The following is a 19,868-nucleotide window of genomic DNA, read 5'->3' as shown; positions in this document are numbered from 1 at the left end:
TTATTCAATTTAAGACTCTCAGAAAGTTAAAAATAAAAACAAAACCCAAACAGCAACATCTGCTGACCTGGAAAAGAATAGTCACATTTCAGCATCATTATTGATATTGTTTTCTATTAACCTCCTCATCCCAGAGCACACTTCTATGGTGGTGTCCAAACGAAGAAAGACCTATGTTACATTTGATCCTTTTCTTTTATGCCTTACAGTTCAGTTAAACAGAACAGGACTGGGAAGCAAAGAGGAAGATACCCACAACCAGACTCATTTTGCCTTAATTTCTGCTGTTTAAAAGCAAAAGCCTGGTTATTAGTACACTGACTCCAACTAGCTTCACAATAGGAGAGAAATTAAAAGGATATAGAGGTATCTTATAAAACTTAGTAACAGATGTGCCTGGGTGTCCAAAATTAATTGGAATCTGAGAACCAGAGACTTGGTTTCTTCATCCCATCTTGCTAATTTGATATCTTGCTGTGGTACAGATTTCTCTTTCCAAGTTCACGTGTTAGAAAATGACCACAATCAGTGATCCCAAGTTTATTATCTCCTCAGATAAACTGGGATCCAGTTTGACTAGAGAATTACTCTGGTTGAGTTATATGCACATGACCCAAGTGGAGCGGATTCATCAATGGGCCAGAAGGCAGGGTTATATATTAACAGTTGCTTTCATAATAATCACATGAGAAATGAACAATTCTGAGAAAATCAGCCAGGTATGGGAGGACTAAACTGTTGGTTTCTGTCTGCAGGGATATTTTTAGGATACTAAGTTGAACATAAGGGTCAGAAGCTAAGGAAAGAAAAACCCCAAATCTGTATTCTCTGCCCAGACTTATCTTTTATACAGATACTAGTTGATTGAAACCATTAAAGATGTTGTCATAAAATTGATCATTCCGTACACATTCTTACTAGAAACTGGAAAATTAGGCAAGAATACCTTTTACAGCTTCATCTTAGAACTCCTTCTGGTGCTAGGCAAACCAAACCAGCTCCACAAATTTCTAAGGTATCCTTGAATGCTTGATCTTGAGTCATCTTGATTGCTCAAGATCTGAATGGAATTTGTGTTTATGAACCCAGTTTGGAGAGGTCAAAGAGGCAGTGTGTCAGCAAGCTCCATATTCGCTTCCGCATTTGTTTGGTCCTCAGGCCATAAATGATGGGGTTAAAGGTAGGTGGGATGATCAAATACAAATCAGCTAACAGTACTTGGGTGTACAGAGGCACTGTATCCTTCCCTAGCCAGGCCACATAGATGGATGCCATCCCAGGTAGGTAGTACAGAGCCATAACCCCCATGTGGGAGCCACATGTGCTTAATGCTTTCAATTGAGCATTCTTTGAAGAGAGACCACATACTGCCTGGAGAATCAGGTTATAGGAGGCAGAAATGAAGGCCACATCAGAGCCCACAATAATGGAGGAGCCAATCACACTGTAGAGACTACTGGGCATGGGGTCAGCACATGCCAACTTGGCCACGGCTATGTGCCCACAGTAGGAATGGAGAACCACATTGGAGCCACAGAAAGGCAGATGACTTACCATCCAACTCAGTGGAGTCATGAATATGACAGCCCTGATGGTGATGGCCACACTCATTACCAGCATCAGTTGAGGTGTGAGAATCCTCTTGTAGTGCAGGGGCTTACAGATGGCTATATAGCGGTCAAAAGCCATGGCCAGCAATAGCCCTGTCTCCACAGATGTGGCTACATGGACAAAATACATCTGAGTGAAACAACCATTAAAGCTGATGGAGCCATCTCCTGAAGAGAAGATACTCACCATCTTTGGTACCACAGAGGAGGCCATAACAATATCCACAGCAGCCAGTACATACAGGAAGCAATACATGGGCTCTTGTAGAGTGAAATCCATCCAGATTACGGTCATGATGAGGGTGTTTCCTAACAGGGATATGGTATACATGGCACCCAGTGAAATAGCCAGCCAAAGATGGGAAGATGGCAAACCTGGGATACCCACAAGGAAGAAGGTGGCAGGAGTTTCCACTGTGTGGTTATAGGGTATCCCCAGCATCACAGATGAGACTGCTTTCCTGTTAATACATAAAATGATGTAAGAAATGGATGCAATCCTATAAGACTTGCTCCCAGCTGTATAGTGCTAGGAGAAACTAGTGGTATTTTCAGCTGGACTTTTCAGCTGAACTGACTGGCTGGACTGGCATTTTCAGTGGGATTTTCAGTGGACTACTGGATCAGAAAACTGACGTCTGACCAGTTTATCCTGCTCCACCTTCCATCTCCCTCAGTATTCTTTGCCTTACTAATTTCTGTTTATTCAAATATCAGCCCATGGCCCCTTCTCCTTCTCACACAGAGGCTAAATTAGGTACCTTTTTCTGAACTTTCCTGGAATCTCCCATGTTGACCTCTGAGGGATCTAAACCATTCTCATACTCTACCTATGATGTCATTGTATTGAATCAACTGTGTCTTGTTGATGGCCTTATACCAAGTGTGTGGCCCATTGCCATGGTGCCACAAGCATATTAAAAAAGATACATGTACTCATAGCAAACAGTTTCCAAAGAATGAGGGAGAAAACGGAGGAAAGAGTTTGTCTTCTATCTTTGTATGTTCAGTTCATGATACTTAATAATTATTGAATGAAACAATGAACTTCTTAAGACTCAATATGTCATATTTTATATCTTCAGTATAGTGCTTTGACAGTAGATGAATGAAGCATCCTTCTTGTTGAACAAATAGATTGATGAGTTCAGGAAAAGAAGGTCATCAGAGAGTAACATTACCACTTTCCATAGAAGATGATAAACTGTCTGGAAATATTTGTGATCCCTACCTTCCCTAATTTTCAGCATGCATTTTCTGTTGAGCTGGTTTCAATTAGTAGATTAAGTAGCTGCAGACAAAACTTAAGGGCTCCTTCATAGATGACCCCCAATAGGTTTTTGTAATTCTCCAATTCATATAACTCCCTCTTCATGTTAAACCACCAAGACATTCCAAATAACAAGCTTTATCCTTTAGAAAGGAAAACACTTCCTAATGTACATAGTATGTACCAGTACTAACTTGAAAAATCTAGTATTCATAATCTGAGTGTATTTGTCCATTTGTAAAATAGAAAAAACATCTATTCCATATAAGACAGTTAATACAGTTAAAATGAGATTAAATATTTTGTCCAAGATCATACAGCAAGCAGGTGGTAAATTTGAAAATCAAGTCCATGTCATTCCAGCTCCTGTTAACACCTGTGACTCCCAGGTGTGTGTGTCGTATTAGGGGCCAGGTATTATACATATACTTGATATAATGGTATTAGATATAGATATAGATATAGATATAGATAGATGATATATCTATCTATCGGTATATCAGGGACCTCAGCCAGTTTTTGTCAAACAGAGTTACTACTTTGCACATCCATGAGCTTATCTATTTCTGCTTATTGTTCTATTTAACCTCAGTCTACCACACTCTAGTGTTACCATATCAATTAATGTGTAGGAATCTGGTTAGGTAAAACTTAGTATAGAGAGTCACCCTCAGTATAAGGAGCCATCATTAACCACCATTCCATTCCTGTATAATGTCCTTTAGTTACTTTCCCCTTCATATAGATGGTTTCCATGATTTCAGTTCATGTTTGGGCATGTGTACATTCCTCCAACCATTTAAGAACACTCCTTACAAGGGTCTCTTATTCCTCTGTTGGTATCACTCAGTCTTGAGAGACACCTGTTGAGCTTTTTCAAGGAATTCCTAGTTTCTCTTTCCTTAGAATACAGCATATAAATCCTGCATGCTTCTTTGTACTCCACTCAGAATGTGCTGTTGGTCCTACAACATCAAGAGACAAGATCGCAAAGTGACTAAAAGGCATTGGTACAAGGTACATACTACCTAGACTGAAAATTCTACTCTTGCACCTGATAGCTGTTTTGCCTTGGTTAAGTATTTAAAATTTCCAAGGAAAGAGGGTAATAATCCTTAATTCATAGAGATCTTTTGGGATTTAAATGAGAAGCTGTGCAAAAGTGCTTAGCACAATTCATGGTACATAGTTGCTCAGTAAAACACTGGTAATAAAAAAAAATTAGACTTTTCCCTGTTTTATTCTTTTAGTTCTAGATTGCTCAGAATAGCATGGTCAAAAGGATAAGTGGGACTTAGAGACCAAGTTAAAAAAAAAATGTCTTATAATGGAACAGATTGAATAAAATAGCTCTGTTTCATGGTCAGAGTAAAATAACTTTGCTGTGTATAGCCAGTGGGTGAGACATCTTCAGTGATAGCAATGAGAAGACAATGGAAATCTTTTTGAAGTAAAATGGTTGTAAAGGGTGGAAAAAATATTCAGCACATCCTTAAGACTGTCATGTGTTTTCTGGATGCTACAGATCCCCAATGTTTATAGCAGCACTTTCAACAATAGCCAAATTATGGAAAGAGCCTAAATATCCATCAACTGATGAATGGATAAAGAAATTGTGGTTTATATACACAATGGAATACTACGTGGCAATGAGAAAGAATGAAATATGGCCTTTTGTAGCAACGTGGATGGAACTGGAGAGTGTTATGCTAAGGGAAATAAGTCAGGCAGAGAAAGACAGCTACCATATGTTTTCACTCTTATGTGGATCCTGAGAAACTTAACAGAAGGCCATGGGGGAGGGGAGGGGAAAAAAAGAGAGGGAGGGAGGCAAACCATAAGAGATTCTTAAAGACTGAGAATAAACTGAGGGCTGATGGGGGGTGGGAGGGAGGGGACTGTGTGATGGGCATTGAGGAGGGCACCTGTTGGGAGGAGCACTGGGTTTTGTATGCAAACCAATTTGACAATAAATTTCATATTTAAAAAAAAAAAAAGAATAAAGTGAAAAAAGAAACCAAAAAAACAAACAAACAAACATTCAAAGTTGACCATTATTGCTTAAAGAGCTGAAGAAGAGCCTGAGGAAACAGAATGCCTCCACCCACCACCCCACTCACCTCTGATCCAGGATCTTGCTCCTCTCCTGGCTCACTGCCCTGTATAAATCCACCTTCCTTCTGAAGGCAATCTCAGCTGGTGTCCAGCCCATCCCTCCTCTCTCTAGCCCTGGCAACTTCTAGCTAGTCATACCTTTCATCCATGAGGTTTTGTTTTCTTTTCCTTCTTAATTAGCACACTTGGAGGTTTATATGTTTTATTAGTCTTTACAAACAACAGGACATTTGGTTTAGTTGGTCATCTTTTTTTCATTTTTATTTCACCTGAAAATTTTCTTGCTAAAATTAACACTGGTCAATGTTAATGACGTGTAGCCAATGACGTGTAGCCAATCCAGTGATTTCTTTTCATTCCTTATTTAACTTAACCTATCCAAAACGTTTAATATGACTGCCTGTTCCCATATTTGTTAACTTTTTAATTGAAGTATAACATACATACTATAATATGCACAGATTCAGGTGTACAGCTTGATAATTTTTTTTTAAGTTAGCATGTGAACATACCCACATAGCCACTCCCCAGAGCAATATACAGATACAATTGCTTCCTAATTGTTGAGGTGCATTGTTCTTCAGAAAGCTCTGGTCAACCTCTGCTAAGACATTTCCAGCCAGAATCTGCCTCTTCCTTCAATCCTGCAGACATTTGCATAAAGATCTGGAGGACCAATCACTACAGAAAAGCTTAGACAAGTCAACTTCAATAACTACATCAAAGGGTATGTGAGGATTTTTAATTCCTATTTAAAGAGTGGGAAATACATAATTCAGATCAAAGTTGTCTTAACAGTAAAAGCAGCAATGCATAACTCATTTGAATGGAGCCTTTGTGTTTATGATAACCCTATGCTTCCCCTCTACAATGAAATAAACATGCTCCCCATCAGTCCTACTGCTCAGTTTCTTTTCTCATAACCTCCCTTTTGACCCTGAAAACTGTCTCTCCATTATTCCAAAGTTGGACTTACTCCTTTCTTAGCTGTGAAGCAAAGTAACCATGTGTTCCCTGTTCCCTCTTTCTCCCCCCATCCTCTCATCATTTCTAGGAGGTGATCTTCATATCAGTACTACCCACCAGACCTGACCAGCCCTTTATAGTGTGATGGAGGACTTCTCTCCTCCTTTCTAGGGTGACCTTGGCCTTAAGACTCCATTAGCCCAACACCCGGTCCCCAGGTCAATTACCCACATTCCTGTTGCATTCACTATTCAATGTCCTCTGATGTGTCCACATTTCTTTCACTCCAAGTAAGGGGGATTTATTCAGTACTCTTCAGGAGGAGCAGGAAGAACGACACAAAATCAAAGATAAACAACAAAGTCATGGTGAGTAGTGTCACTTTTAAAGACCTCCCATTGGAGTCCTCTTTCCCCTTAAGATTGTACCATCCTGCTTTTTCCCTGGACACCCCAGCTTCCCTTGGCCTCTGCCAAGAGCCAAACACTGCAACTCCTCCAGAGACTGATTTTTCTCTGTGTTCTAGCCTCTGGGGCTTTCCAGATTAGGAAAGGAAGGAAGGAAGATGCTTAGTGTACAAAGAGTCTTTGTTTCTTCAAGTGCTCTGAAGATACCTAAGAGAATATAGGGTGAACCCTGAAAAGAAAACAGAAGCCCAAGATTAGATTTGTGAAATCCTGCTTTGTGCCAAGTGCCCTGTTAAGAACTTTATGAAGATGATCCCATTCCATTTTCACAGTCCTCTAAAGCAGCTGCTATTATTACATCTACATTTTATAGATGAAGTGCCTAGAAGTTCACAGAGCTTGTAAGCCAGAGAGTCAGGATTCAAATTCAAGCAGTCATAATTCATTTTACTTTGTTGTAGAATTCTTCACACTGATAATATACTTAATCTCTCAAAGTCCACTTCACGTTCTCAGTTCTGCCTGGAGACTCATGGTGGGTTTCACTGGTTAAATATATCTCATGTCACTGTATTATAGTCTTTTTTGAACAGAGAAAGGAAAGAGTGTAAAAGAGACCAAGGAAGATAAACTTTTCACACTGCAAGAAAGAGCATGGACCTCAGCACAAAAATAGGAGAAGACAAAATATTCTCTAAACAGAGAATAAACCAGAGAAGATAGAGTGCAGGATACTTGAAAGACAATGAAAATAAATGGGGCTAGAGGGGTGAATGGGCCATGTTTTAAAGGTCATGACTTCTTCCTAAGCATCATCATGGGGCAGGAATGGGAAAGAAGAAAGAAAAAGAAAGAAGCCAAAAAGAGGAGAAAGAAAGAGAAGCCAATAGGCGCAAGTTATAATTTCTTTTTTATAATGGCAAAAGATACATGGGAATATGAAAAATAAGGAGACAATACTGCATGCTCCCAGCTCCCCAGTTCCTCAGCAGAGACCAAGTTATCAGTGCTATGAATGGTGAGAGGCCTTCCATTGCCTTTGAGGGGAGGAGGGGTGCTTCATGCCTTCCTCAGCCTGACCCAGCACACTACTAATGATGACACGGGGTGGTTTAGGTCCACTTTACTGGGTTTAGCATCTATTAGAAGGTCCACTCTTCAAGCCTGCAAGAGAATTAGTCCCCAAAACTGCTGTACTTAAAAGTTTAAACTCAAATCTGTGGGTCCTTGTGGCCTACAGGATAATTCAGAGCACAGGCCAGAATGTAAACCTAGACAGCAATGTGGAATATAGGAAGGAAAGTGGGCAGTGAAATGCAGGAGGCAAAAGGGATACTAATGCAAATAGCCCCAGCATGAGGTGAGGCAGCAATGGGGACAGATGGACTGCTTTCCCCTAGGGTTCACCCTGGCTCCCACTGAGGCATCATTGGCAATAGTGGATCCTCACAAGTAGTGAGGCCTTAGCTCAGCACACCCAGCCCCAAGGCAGAGGAGTTCCAAGAGAGAAGAAGTATTCCCCTCAGGGCAAAGACCCAAGATAACAGAACAATGACATAGAAAAGATATTCTTTGGAGAAGCAAGAGTTTCCAGAATCTTTGGTTCTCCCACTTTCAGAATGTCATAGCCTACAGAACATGGAAAAATACCTCAGATTACATGAAAATAGTTATTTTACAAAGCTGCCATGTGTAGCCTGAAAAGAAAGAAGACCAAGCAGAAGAATTGGTGTGGTAGAAGAATTCTGCATTGCTGTTATTTTAATTAGAATTTTATATCAGTACTTACAAGGAAGTTAGTCTCTAGTTTTCCTTTTTTGCACAATCTTTATCAGGTACAGCCATCAATGTAATACTTACCTTGTAAGGAAAGATATGAATGTTTTCTTTCTCTGTAATTTCTCTCTCTCTCTCTCTCTCTCTCTCTCTCTCTCTCTCTCCCCCTCTCTCTCTCTCTCCCTCCCTCCCTCTCCCTCCCTCTCCCTCCCTCTCCCTCCCTCTCCCTCTCTCTCTCTCCCTCTCTCTCCCTCTCTCTCCCTCTCTCTCCCTCTCTCTCCCTCTCTCTCTCCCTGTTAAGTTTCCTATAAAATCATCTGAATCTAGTGGGTTTTTGTGGGTTTTGGGAATGAGATAGTGCAGGGACTGTACTTGGGTGCCCTCAACTGTAACTGCCAAATCCAGTGTTCCTGGACAGCTGAAACTTTATGTCATAGATCTTCTAGGACAGCTAAAACTATGCCCTTGAGTAGCGTATCTTGCAGGAATGTGGGGGCAGGATGCTCTGGAAAGGAGGGACTGTACTACAAAAGACTGCGACAGACCTGACCAAAACAGTCTGCACCAAGATGGACCTCAGTGCTAGGTCCAAGGACCCAGAAGGGGAGGTCCCACAGAACCAGCCAAGAGAATCCTTGGCCACACAAAGGATAGAAATCAAGCACAAACCAGGAGGAAGTGAGAGCAGAATTTACTGAAGAGAGAGTTAGACACAGAGCACCTGGGAGACTCAAAAAGGAAAAGGAAGAGAGTCTCATCTTTGCTAGGGGTTTGGTGTTTTTGTTGCGGACAGTAGTCTCGTGTACCTGTCCTCTCAGACAGGTACTAACCAGGTCTAACCAGAACAAGGACAAAGGTCCAGGTGTCCTTCATAAGTCACTTATTCCTTGGAACCAGAGGGTCGAGACATCCTGATGTCTGGTGCCGGTGGCCTGGAATATGCATATGATGGCTTTGTCCAGTCATTCTCTCACAGTCATTCCTTAGATGTTACCTATTGTGTTGGAAGGTGTCAAAGAAATCATGAACTCTTTGTCCCTTACAAGGAGGACATACATGACTTGTATGTGTAAAGTAGGGTGCAAATCCTAGCAAGAATAGAAGCAAGAAAAGGAGTAAAAAGCAGATTTTTATGGAGTCCTTTGGTTTCCCTATCTCAGCTAGTTTATTCTTCTGTATTTATTGTATCAAATTGTAGCAGGATGCTTGCACAGAGTCATGACACCGAGGCTTTTCTTCCCAGGAAGCAACTTTATTCCCGCCAGCACTGTTCAGTTGGGTTAATACCCTGAGAACTGAGCCTTGAACATCCGAACATCCCGTGGCATAGTTTTTTTATATACATTTTCTATTTCTTTGTCTCCCATATATGGTAACACACACAAACATGTAGTCTGATTAAGTAGTCTCAGTTTACAAGGTCATGAGGGATATTGTCCCGTAGGCGCATAGCCAGGTTACCTTGAAGTTTTTTTGTTTTTGTTTTTGTTTTTCTTTTCTCTCTCTCTCTTTTTTTTTTCTCTCCTTAGGGAGGGGACACCACCACAAAATAACCAGATTTTTATTTATTAGTTATGTTTTTAAGTTATGTACATTTTTTTACTTATTCACTAATCTTTATTCTTTTAGCTTTATTTTAGCTTCATTTGTTCTAAGCTTGTAAATTTAGGACTTGTATTATTTTTTGTTTTATTGAAATTAAGGTTTTTTTCTCTGACTTCTGCTTTTATTTTATTACATATATTCCGATGTGAAGTATTTTCAGTGTGTACCATTGTTTGAAATTCTACATTTGATTAGTTCTTTTGTACCCAGAATTGTTCCATGAAGAGTTTTAATTTTCCAGGTAGAAGAGTATAAAGTATCTTATAAATAACTAGCCTTCTTATGCTGTACTCTAAGAAATTTTTATTATTTCTGCTTTATGGAACTTATTGTTTTTTATTATGTAATAAGTGGTCACTTTTTAGGCATATGTCAGGTGTAACTGAGAATGTGTATTCTCTGTTATCAGAGTATACATTATTAGTCATGTTGTTTAGGTTAATACAGCTTTACTAATTTGTTGTCTGCTTGACTTTTCTTGGGCTGAGAATTGCTGTGTCATTGCCTTCTACTATCAACCTGCTTCTATTTATGTGTCTCCTATAGTTTCTGCTGTATAAAGGGGGTTGCTGTGTCATCATTTGGTGTATAGACATTTATAACAGATCTTTATTATGAATTAAGGTCATTAGAATTATAAAGTATCTTTCTTTGTATTGCTTAATGATATCTTAGCCTTAAATATACATGGTCTGATATCAGGAACACAGCTGCTACTTATATGCGCGATAAACCTTTTCTATTTCCTTACTTTAACCTATCTGAATCACTTTGTTTTACAGTTGGATATTGCATTCTGAGCTAGTGTGAAAATCCTTTTCTTTACTTGATGAGTTGGGCTAATTTATATTTAATGATACTATGATTTATTTTATTCCAACTCTATCATGTTACTTCATGTTGTATTTACTACATTGCTCTGTGTGTTCTATTTTCTTTCCTCTATTTTTGTATTTCTTTTAGCATTAGGGTGGTTTGTGTTATTCTACTTGATATCTTTATATTAATAACTTTTATAATAAACATTCGTTCCCCCTTTCTCTTTAAATACTCTCCATGCCCAGCATGGAGTCCAACACAGGGTTTGAACTTATAACCCTGAGGTCAAGACCTAAGCTGAGATCAATCCAGAGTTGGATGCTTAACCAACTGAGCCACCCAGGTGTCCCTCATTCCCCATTTTTTACTTTAGGCCTTTACTATTTTGCCTGTCAGCTTTAAATGATATCGTTTTGTCCCTACCTATTACCTAGAGGATAATCAGTGAAGTAAACTTTTACTTTCTCTTTTTTCTCGCTTCACTTCTCATTCTTATTTGCACTCTTCCCATTTTGCCAGAACACATAACATTTGGTTGGCATTCTTCTACCCTTGCTCTACATTTTTAAAGTCTTGGATAACAAATAACCATATTCATCCCCCACCATCGGTTCTTTTGCCAAAGTTTTCCCAGCCATCTTCTGGTTGGATCAAACTTGTTCTATACTAACATTCCTTGGGAAAGGAGTGTGGCTAACATATTCTCTGTCTGTAATGTTTAACATTATTTTTCTATATTATTAATATTGAAAGACAGCTTAGTTGTTTGTAAAATCTTGGTTCACACTTTCTTTCCCTGAGGTTTTAAAAAAAAAATGTTTCCCTAATATTACTGATTTTGTATATTGCTATCCGGAGGTATAATTCAAAACTGATTTTATTTTCCTTATAAGTGACTTGTATTTTTTTCTCCTGAATATCAAAAGCACTTTTTTCTTTATTTTTAATGTTTGATGTACTCACCAAAATTAGTCTCAAAAGTTGACAATTTCAGGAGCGCCTGGGTGGCTCAGTGGGTTGAGCGTCCAACTCTCGATTTCAGGTCATGAACTCATGGTTCGTGAGTTTGAGCCCCACACCAGACTCTACACTGACAATGTGGAGAGCCTGCTTGGGATTCTCTCTCCCTTTCTCTCTGACTCTCCCCCGCTTCAAAATAAATAAATAAACTTTAAAAAATAGTTATAGGTGGGGCGCCTGGGTGGCGCAGTCGGTTAAGCGTCCGACTTCAGCCAGGTCACGATCTCGCGGTCCGTGAGTTCGAGCCCCGCGTCAGGCTCTGGGCTGATGGCTCGGAGCCTGGAGCCTGTTTCCGATTCTGTGTCTCCCTCTCTCTCTGACCCTCCCCCGTTCATGCTCTGTCTCTCTCTGTCCCAGAAATAAATAAAAAACGTTGAAAAAAAAAAATTAAAAAAAAAAAAAATAGTTATAGGTATAGAGTCCTCTTAAAAATGCATGTTAAGGTCACCTCTAATTTCCATCAGTTTTAAATCTTCTTCAGGAAGATGATATGGTTTTTTTCTGTTTTCCTATGTATCTGTTACTTTCTCTTTGATCCCCTTCATCTCTTTATTTTGTTTACCCACCTAGGTGTTTCCAATTCTATCTTCTCTTGCCCCTAACGAAATTTTAAGTTGAATGCCTTCTCTCTTAAGGAAATTCTAATTTAGTTTGCATTTCTAGGCAAACTATTCATCTATTTTTTAATTCCCTTCTTGAGTCTGGTCAAATTTTCTTTTATATCTTCCTGATTATTGTCCTTTTCTCTTCCAAGGTTTTAAGTTTCTTATGTGAGGATTTTCTTTTCAGTATCTGCAAATGCATAAGACATATTCATTTGTGTTGTTACTGTTTTCCTCTGCTTCACAATTTCTCCTTTGTTTATTTGTTTTGATGGGAGAAGGTGGAGAATTTTCAAAGGCTGAAATATTTTAATTCCAGTTCTTTCTTTTCTTGTTATAATACCCGAATATAGATGATGTCTGTCATTTTCTTTGCATTTGAAAGCATCTGTTTTCCTGAACCAGCAATAACAAATCTGCATAAGCTTTTTCAGGAAATTTTGATGGCTTGCTACATTTCTTCATTCATGAGTACCCTCTTGATATAATGGAAAACAGTTTTTTAAATTATTAGTATGGATAGCATTTTTATCTGAGGGAGGGAGAGGAAAGCTGTTGGTGTTTTTTTACTTTATTATTCTCTTTAGTTTCTCTAGGACTCTTAATTTCCACTGCTTGCTTCCATTTGGCTTCCATCACTAACCCATGTAGTGGCAAACAGGTATAGCAGAGATTACCCACCTCCCCTTGTAACTGTCTGTGGTTGTGTTTCCTCCCCTGACTGCTGATGTGTTGTACTTACTGTGTAGTGTATGTGTGATGATCTGTGAAGCATGCAAAGTCAGAGCTGTGTGTAAGTGCCCCGACCTAAAGGAGCTGCAATTGTAAGCATTCACAGCTTGTTGTTAGCTTAACCAGTGAGTGAATTGGGCTTTGTGTACAGATGGTTCTCATTTAATTTTTAACATCATGAATATTGTGACCATGTTTTCTCAGAGTAGAGATAATGAAAATGAGAATGATCACATTACCAATAGCAGCATGACTCAGACATTACTAAAAAAGAGGCTATATGACTGGGTTATTTTAATGACAAATGGAGGGATATGTACAACTGAATTAGGGAGGTCCCAAGCAGAACATACCATGCAATTCACAAAGAATACTTTAGAGTTAGGCATGGTGGAGAATGATATATAGAGGCACTGTCTGAAAAGTCCAGGGTGAAACAGATGAGTACTTCCAAATGAACCAAAAGTGTTTTTCATCCCTCAAGAAGGCACTAATGCTCAGCTGACAATAGTGGCCCCTGAAGTAGCTTGAGCATATCACACAAATGAGTATGATTTATCACAGCATTCCCTTGATTGTTCTATGAATCTGTAAAGTTACATTTCCTGACTCAAAGGTCAAGTAAAAATATCCCATGGACAAACAACAGGGGAAATTTTTATAACAAATGCTTTGGCCCCTTACCCCTGATTCTGTCAGATCTTACCAATGATCGCGCTTTTCACAATATGTCAGGAGACACACTGAATCATTCAACAACCCAAAATAAAATATTCCCCTTAGCTTTTAGGTACTTTGATTTGAAAAAAGAAAAAAAAAGGAGTATCATATAGTCTTACTTATCTCTATGAAGATCTTAAACCACAGAAAACATAAAACAAAAGATTGTTGATATTTGTCTGAATACAAAGACTAGGATCTCAAATTATCAAATATCTACCTGTCTATCTATCTTTCTATCCATCTGTCTATCTCTGATGCGCATGGAAGGGCTTCCATTTCTAACGATAACCAAGCTCCTCAAGAATTGATTTCCAGACTATTTCACCTACTCCTCTCCACCTGCCAGGTAGTCAGTTGACACAATCTCTCTGTGAGTTTTTGGAAAGTAAAGCCTAACAAACCTGCCATTTAAACAAAAGTATTTATTACCTCTTAACCAGATCATCTAACTTCTTTATATGCATTTCCTCATTTGTAAGTTGGAGATTAGTTGTCATACATTATTTACTATGTTGGTTTAACAAATAAATGAGATATTACTACATGTGAAGTTTACCACATTGCCTGGCACAAGACACTTAATCAATATTTATCATCATGATCATTAGTCAAAATGATACTTGTTACAAGTGGACTAATCTGTGCAGTTGTTGAAGATAAGATTTCAGCTGTACTTAGGAAATGATTAGGATCTATTAAACTCTTACTACTCAAAGTATGATCTTCAGACCAGTAGTGTATCACCTGGGAGCTTGTTAAAAATGCAAAATTTTTTCTTTCACTTCAGACTGATTTAATCAGTCTGCATTTTAACAAGACCTCCCAGGTGATTTGCATGCATATTAACATTTGAGAAGCCTAGTATGGACCACTCCTTTTTGAAAATCACAAGGTGGGAGGTGCCTGGGTGACTCAGTCAGTTAAGCATCCAAATTTGACTCAGGGCCTGATATCATGGTTCCAGAATTTGAGCCCCGCATCAGCTCAGAGTCTGGAGCTCTGCTTCAGATTCTGTGTCTCCCTCTCTCTGTCCACCCTTCCCCCACTCACACTCTGTCTCTCTCTCTCTCTCAAAAATAAAGTGTAAAAAAAAATTTTTTTTTTAATCACATCAGGGGTATGGCATTGGGCCCCAGAATGCAGCCAAGAAGGAGAATTTAGAGGCTGATGTTAATTAGAGGCTTAGCTAATAAGGTGACATACGGGTCTGTTCAGTAACTAAAGACTCCAACCTGTTTGGATCAGTTCTCCTTTTTTTTTTTTTTATTTTATTCATTTCAATAATTTTTTCAATTATAATTAACATGTAGTTGTTAGGTTAGTTTCAGCTGTACAATATAATGATTAAACAATTCTGTACATTTCTCAGTGCTCATCAAGACAGGTGCAGTCTTGGGGCACAGGGCTCGCTCAGTCAGTAGAGCATGTGATTCTTGATCTTGGGGTTGTGAGTTCAAGCCCCACACTGGGTGTAGAGTTTACTTTAAAAAGAAAAATAAATAAAAATGTGCTCCTAATCCCCTTTATCTATTTCACCCATTCGCCCCCACCCACCTCCCCTCTGGCAACTATCAGTTCTCTGTGTTTAAGAGTCATATTTTTTATATGTCACCAGAAACTAATATAATACTGTATATTAATCATACTTGAATAAAAAATAAATTTAAAAAAATGGCTAAAATTAAAAACACAAGAAATAACAAGGGTTAGCAAGGATATATGGAATAAAAGACACCCTCGTGCACTGTTGGTGGGAATGCAAACTGGTGTAGCCACTGTGGAAAACACTATGGAGGTTCCTCAAAATATTAAAAAATAGAATCGCCATATGATCCAGTAATTGCACTACTGGATATTTACCTAAAGAAGATGAAAACACTAATTTGAAAATATATATGAACCCCTATGTTTATTGCACCATTACTTACAATAGCCAAACTATGGAAGCAGCCCAAGTGTCCATCAGTAGATGAATGGATAAAGATGTGGTATCTATACAATGGAATATTACTCTATAGTCTTTTTATAAATGGAAATATGACACTTACCTGGCCTAGGACACACATTGGACAAGAAAGTAGAAAGTGAAAGGAAGAGATGGTTTAGTCAATAAATGGATGGATTTTAGGCAGTAGTTGGAAATCTCCACTGCCTGCAGGCATTGAAACCTCAGAAGTTAGGTTGGAGGAACTAGGGAATTTTGTCTATGGTTCACTAGGCCAGAGCAGTCTAGGCATTAGGGCAGGTGTTGGGTGCATGTGTGCAGGGGCATTTGTGTGTGCATATGTGTATACAGGCATGTAAGTATTTGATACACAATTCCATCTCAATCACACCCTTTTTGCTTGAGATACTATACATCATGACCCTGCTTTATCTTCCAAGAATTTCATTCTGTGCCATGAGGAACCAGCCACAATACCACCTAATGAAGAGCCTATAAGATGTATGTTGCTTCTTCACAAAAGTGTCTCTTTGTATAGAACATGAAACAGAATTTTCCAAACAGCAGAATAATTCTCCTTAGAGTTGGATCAGTTTAATAAGCCTCTTGAGGTTCAAGTTCAGATAGAGACATCAATTACTGAAGTCTTTGGCTCCTGCTATGAAAATCTATTACTTCCAACTCCCTACATGTACTTCCCTAAGGTTTCCACTGCTATAAAATTAACCAATAAATACAAAAGAAATTTAGCAAGTATTTAATTTTCTTTTCCAAATTTATGTGTTTCTCATATTTTAGTTCTAATAGTTATATCTCATTTATTTTTGTTTTGTATCTGAAAAGTAACAAAGTTGAGGTGAATGTATTTTTGTTATAACATCTGTTTACATTGTATCTCTGGGATTTTTCTTTGCTGTTAATATTAATTATCTTTAAAAATATGTTCACTTTTAGCATACCTATTTATTTCTTTTTTTTTAGTATATTCATTTATTTTGAGAGAGAGAGAGAGAGTGCAAGTGGGGGAGGGACAGAGGGAGAGAGAGAGAGAGAGAGAAAGAGAAAGGAGGGAGAGAGAATCCTAAGCAGGCTCCGCATTGTCACTGCAGAGCCCCATGCAGGGCTCAAACTCACGAACTGTGAGATCATGACCTGAGCTGAGATCAAGAGTCAGACACTTAACCGACTGAGCCACCCAGGTGTCCCTATTTCATGATTTCTTAACCAAGAAGAAATACTATAATAATGGGAGAGTCCATTCTCCAATCAGGAAAAGTTTGAGGGTTTATTTCCTTACCCACCCCAAGTCCCCTCAGAAGACTAATCAGTTATGAACACTCCCTAGTTGTAGACTGCAGAGCACCACATAGATCCCCCTTCAAGGGAAGCATTCATTTACTCAGGAGCTGGGAGTGCTGGCCACTGAGGGTTCCCAGCTGCATTCCTTTCCAGGAATTACCTTCAGCCAAAGGATGCTGCACTACCCTAAATTATCCCCTTCCTAATGCAGCGACTGCATCCAATGTCTCCTTGATTCAGGGTACACGGGATTTTCCCCCTTGCCCAATTCAGGAAAAGTGTACAGGGTCATCTTCTCTCCAGAGTTCCTCATGGGATCAGTGAGGACTTGTAATTCACCTTGTCACTCTGCACAATTCACACCTGTTCAAATGTTAGTCCTGAGCGTATTGCATGATACACTATCTGCATGAAAACTCTCAGAGTCCAAGACAGTTGACAGCAGGAACAGCCACAGAAAGCAGACTTGACTGTGACTGCAAGCTGGCAGGCAGAAAATGAGGTCCCACAAGACTGCCCTGTAAGCTGCCCTGGGCACAGTTTGAGTAGGAGAGCTCTTATTGTGTGGAACCATATGCTTCCCTTTTCTTATTCTTTTGCTATGTTGAAAGGTACTTTTTCTAAGAGTAGGAAAAGTTAATTAAAAGTTAACTAATGTTGGTTGTATGTCTTTATTCTGAGTTGGTTCTAGGTCTGATAATGGATTTTAGGATTTAAGCAGGAAGGTATGGTAGGCAGCCTTTAAAATGGGCCCCAGTGATCCCTACTGCCTGGTATTCATGCTCTTGTGTAATTACTTCCTCTTGAGGGTGGGAAGGACTAGTGACCTATTTCTAACAAATAGAATGTGCCAAAAGCATTGAACTGTCTCTTTCAATATGAGGTCACTGAAAGACTGTGATTTCCATCTTTCTGACCCTCTCACTTTCTCCCTCTCAGACCTCTCTCTTTTGGGAATCAGGACAAACTTCCTTGTTGTGAGAAGCTCTATGGAGATGCCCCTGTGGCAAGAAGGGTCATGTTGCAAGCAGCCAGAATACCTGAGGCTGAGCCACACAAGTGAGCCTAGAAATGGATCATCCCTTAGTTGAGCCTTGAGATGACTAAGGCCTGAATGACACCGTGACTGCAGAGGCATCCAACTCGACCATGCCCAGAGTTCTGACCACAGAGACTGTGACATGATAAGTGTTAGTTTTAAGCTACTAAACCTAATTTTTTCAATGTTTTATTTATTTTTGAGAGAGCACAAGCAGGGGATGAGCAGAGAGAAAGGGACAGAGGATCCGAAGCAGGTTCTGCACTGACAGCATCAAGCCCGATGTGGAGCTTGAACTCACAACCCATGAGATCATGACCTGAGCTGAAGTAGGACACTTAACTGACTGAGCCACCCAGATGCCCCTAAACCAAAATTTTTAAAGCTTTATTGAGCTGTAATTGACATTTAAAATTTTGTACATATTTAATGTATACATTTTATTGAGCTTCGACGTGTACAAACACCTGTGATACCATCCTCACCATCAAGATGCTAAACATATCCGTCACCCCCCTGTATTGTTTGTGTGTATGTGTGTGAGAACACCTAAAATGAGGACTGTTCTCTTAACATATTTTAAAGTGCAGTATACCTTGTTGTTAGCTATAAGTACTACATTGTACAGCAGGTTTCTAGAACTTTTTCATCACGCATAACTGAAACTTTGTATCCATTCAGCACCAGTTCTCTATTTCTCCTCCCTCCAGCCCTTGGCAACTACCATTCTATGATCTGCTCCTATGAGTTTGCCTATTTTAGATACCTCATATAAGCGGAATCATGCAGTATTTATCCTTCTGTGCCTCTCTTATTTCAGTTAGCATAATGTCCTCTAAGTTGATCCATGTTATCACAAATGGTTGTATTTCCTTTTTAAGGCTGAAATTTTCCATAATATGTATATACCATATTGGCTTCATCCATTCCTCTGTTGGCAGACATTTGTGTTGTTTCCATATCTTTACTATGGTGAGTCGTGCTGCAGTGGACATAATGGTGTTGAGATCTCTTGAAGATCCTGATTTTGATTCAGAATAAACCTTACATTTAAATGGGGTGATTTGTTATACAGCCATAAGTAACTAATACAGAGGGTTGACACTTCTTACAGTATATTATTCCCTGACCCAATTAACATGAGCCTTTCCAAATCAGGTGCTTAGAGCCCCAGAATCTAGTGATGAATTGCATGTTTGGAACCATATATAAAGTACATGGCTTCAGGGATAGGGTAACAGTGGATAACTGGGTACCAGATTTCCTCACAAGCTGACTTCAGTGACATCTGTCTCTAAAGATAGTGTCATTAATTCTCAAACAAGCATGAAAACAAAGTTGCCTGGGTAGTAGGACAATTTTTTCAAATCTATGAAAAATTTTAAATATGCATAAACATTGAAATAGTACAATGAATATCTGTAAACCCACCACCTAGATTAAATAATTATTAACCATATTTGTCTTAAATGCACACAAGGATATATGTATGAGTGTGTATATGTGTGTATATATGTGTGTGTATATGTATTTATATATCAACTTATATATGTGTGTATATCTATATGTATATATATACAAATTATATATTTATATATAAATACATATATGTGTGTATAAATAAGTTTATATATACACACATATACACACATATATAAGTTTATATATAAATGCATATACACACATATATACATATATATAACCATATCTTACAAATACACCTGATATACATATGATGACACTTTACCTCTAAATACTCCAACATGAATCTCCTAAGCATAAGGACATTCTTCTGTATAACCATAGTACTCACTTCATACTCAAATTTCTCCCAATTGCTCTAGGATTTCTAGTACAGCTGTTTTGTGGTACTGGAGCTGGATATAATGGGACATGGGTAGATATGCATGTTGCAAGGAATACAATGTATATCAGACTTT

At 38.8% G+C, this 19,868-nt stretch overlaps 1 protein-coding gene across 2 annotated transcripts; it reads right to left on the bottom strand.

The window, feature by feature from the left end:
• Positions 1-1,077: 1,077 nt before the first annotated feature.
• LOC122199535 (olfactory receptor 52I2-like) lies at positions 1,078-19,865 on the bottom strand. 2 transcript variants are annotated; one of them, XM_042904679.1, is made up of 2 exons: positions 19,742-19,865; positions 1,078-2,071 (listed from the first exon to the last, which is right to left on the bottom strand). In XM_042904679.1, exons 1-2 carry the CDS (start codon positions 19,744-19,746, stop codon positions 1,078-1,080), a joined length of 999 nt encoding a protein of 332 aa, XP_042760613.1. In that variant the 5' UTR covers positions 19,747-19,865. The 2 variants fall into 2 exon arrangements, 1 of the variants encoding a protein (XP_042760613.1); XR_006193549.1 differs by lacking the exon at positions 1,078-2,071 and adding an exon at positions 3,373-3,845.
• Between the last annotated feature and the right edge of the window lie 3 nt (positions 19,866-19,868).

Source organism: Panthera leo, chromosome D1 (genome assembly GCF_018350215.1).
Source record: "Panthera leo isolate Ple1 chromosome D1, P.leo_Ple1_pat1.1, whole genome shotgun sequence".
In the NCBI taxonomy this organism is placed as follows: Eukaryota; Metazoa; Chordata; class Mammalia; order Carnivora; family Felidae; genus Panthera; species Panthera leo.
Note: the sequence above shows the minus strand (reverse complement) of the source record. Positions and strands in the feature narration are given on the sequence as shown.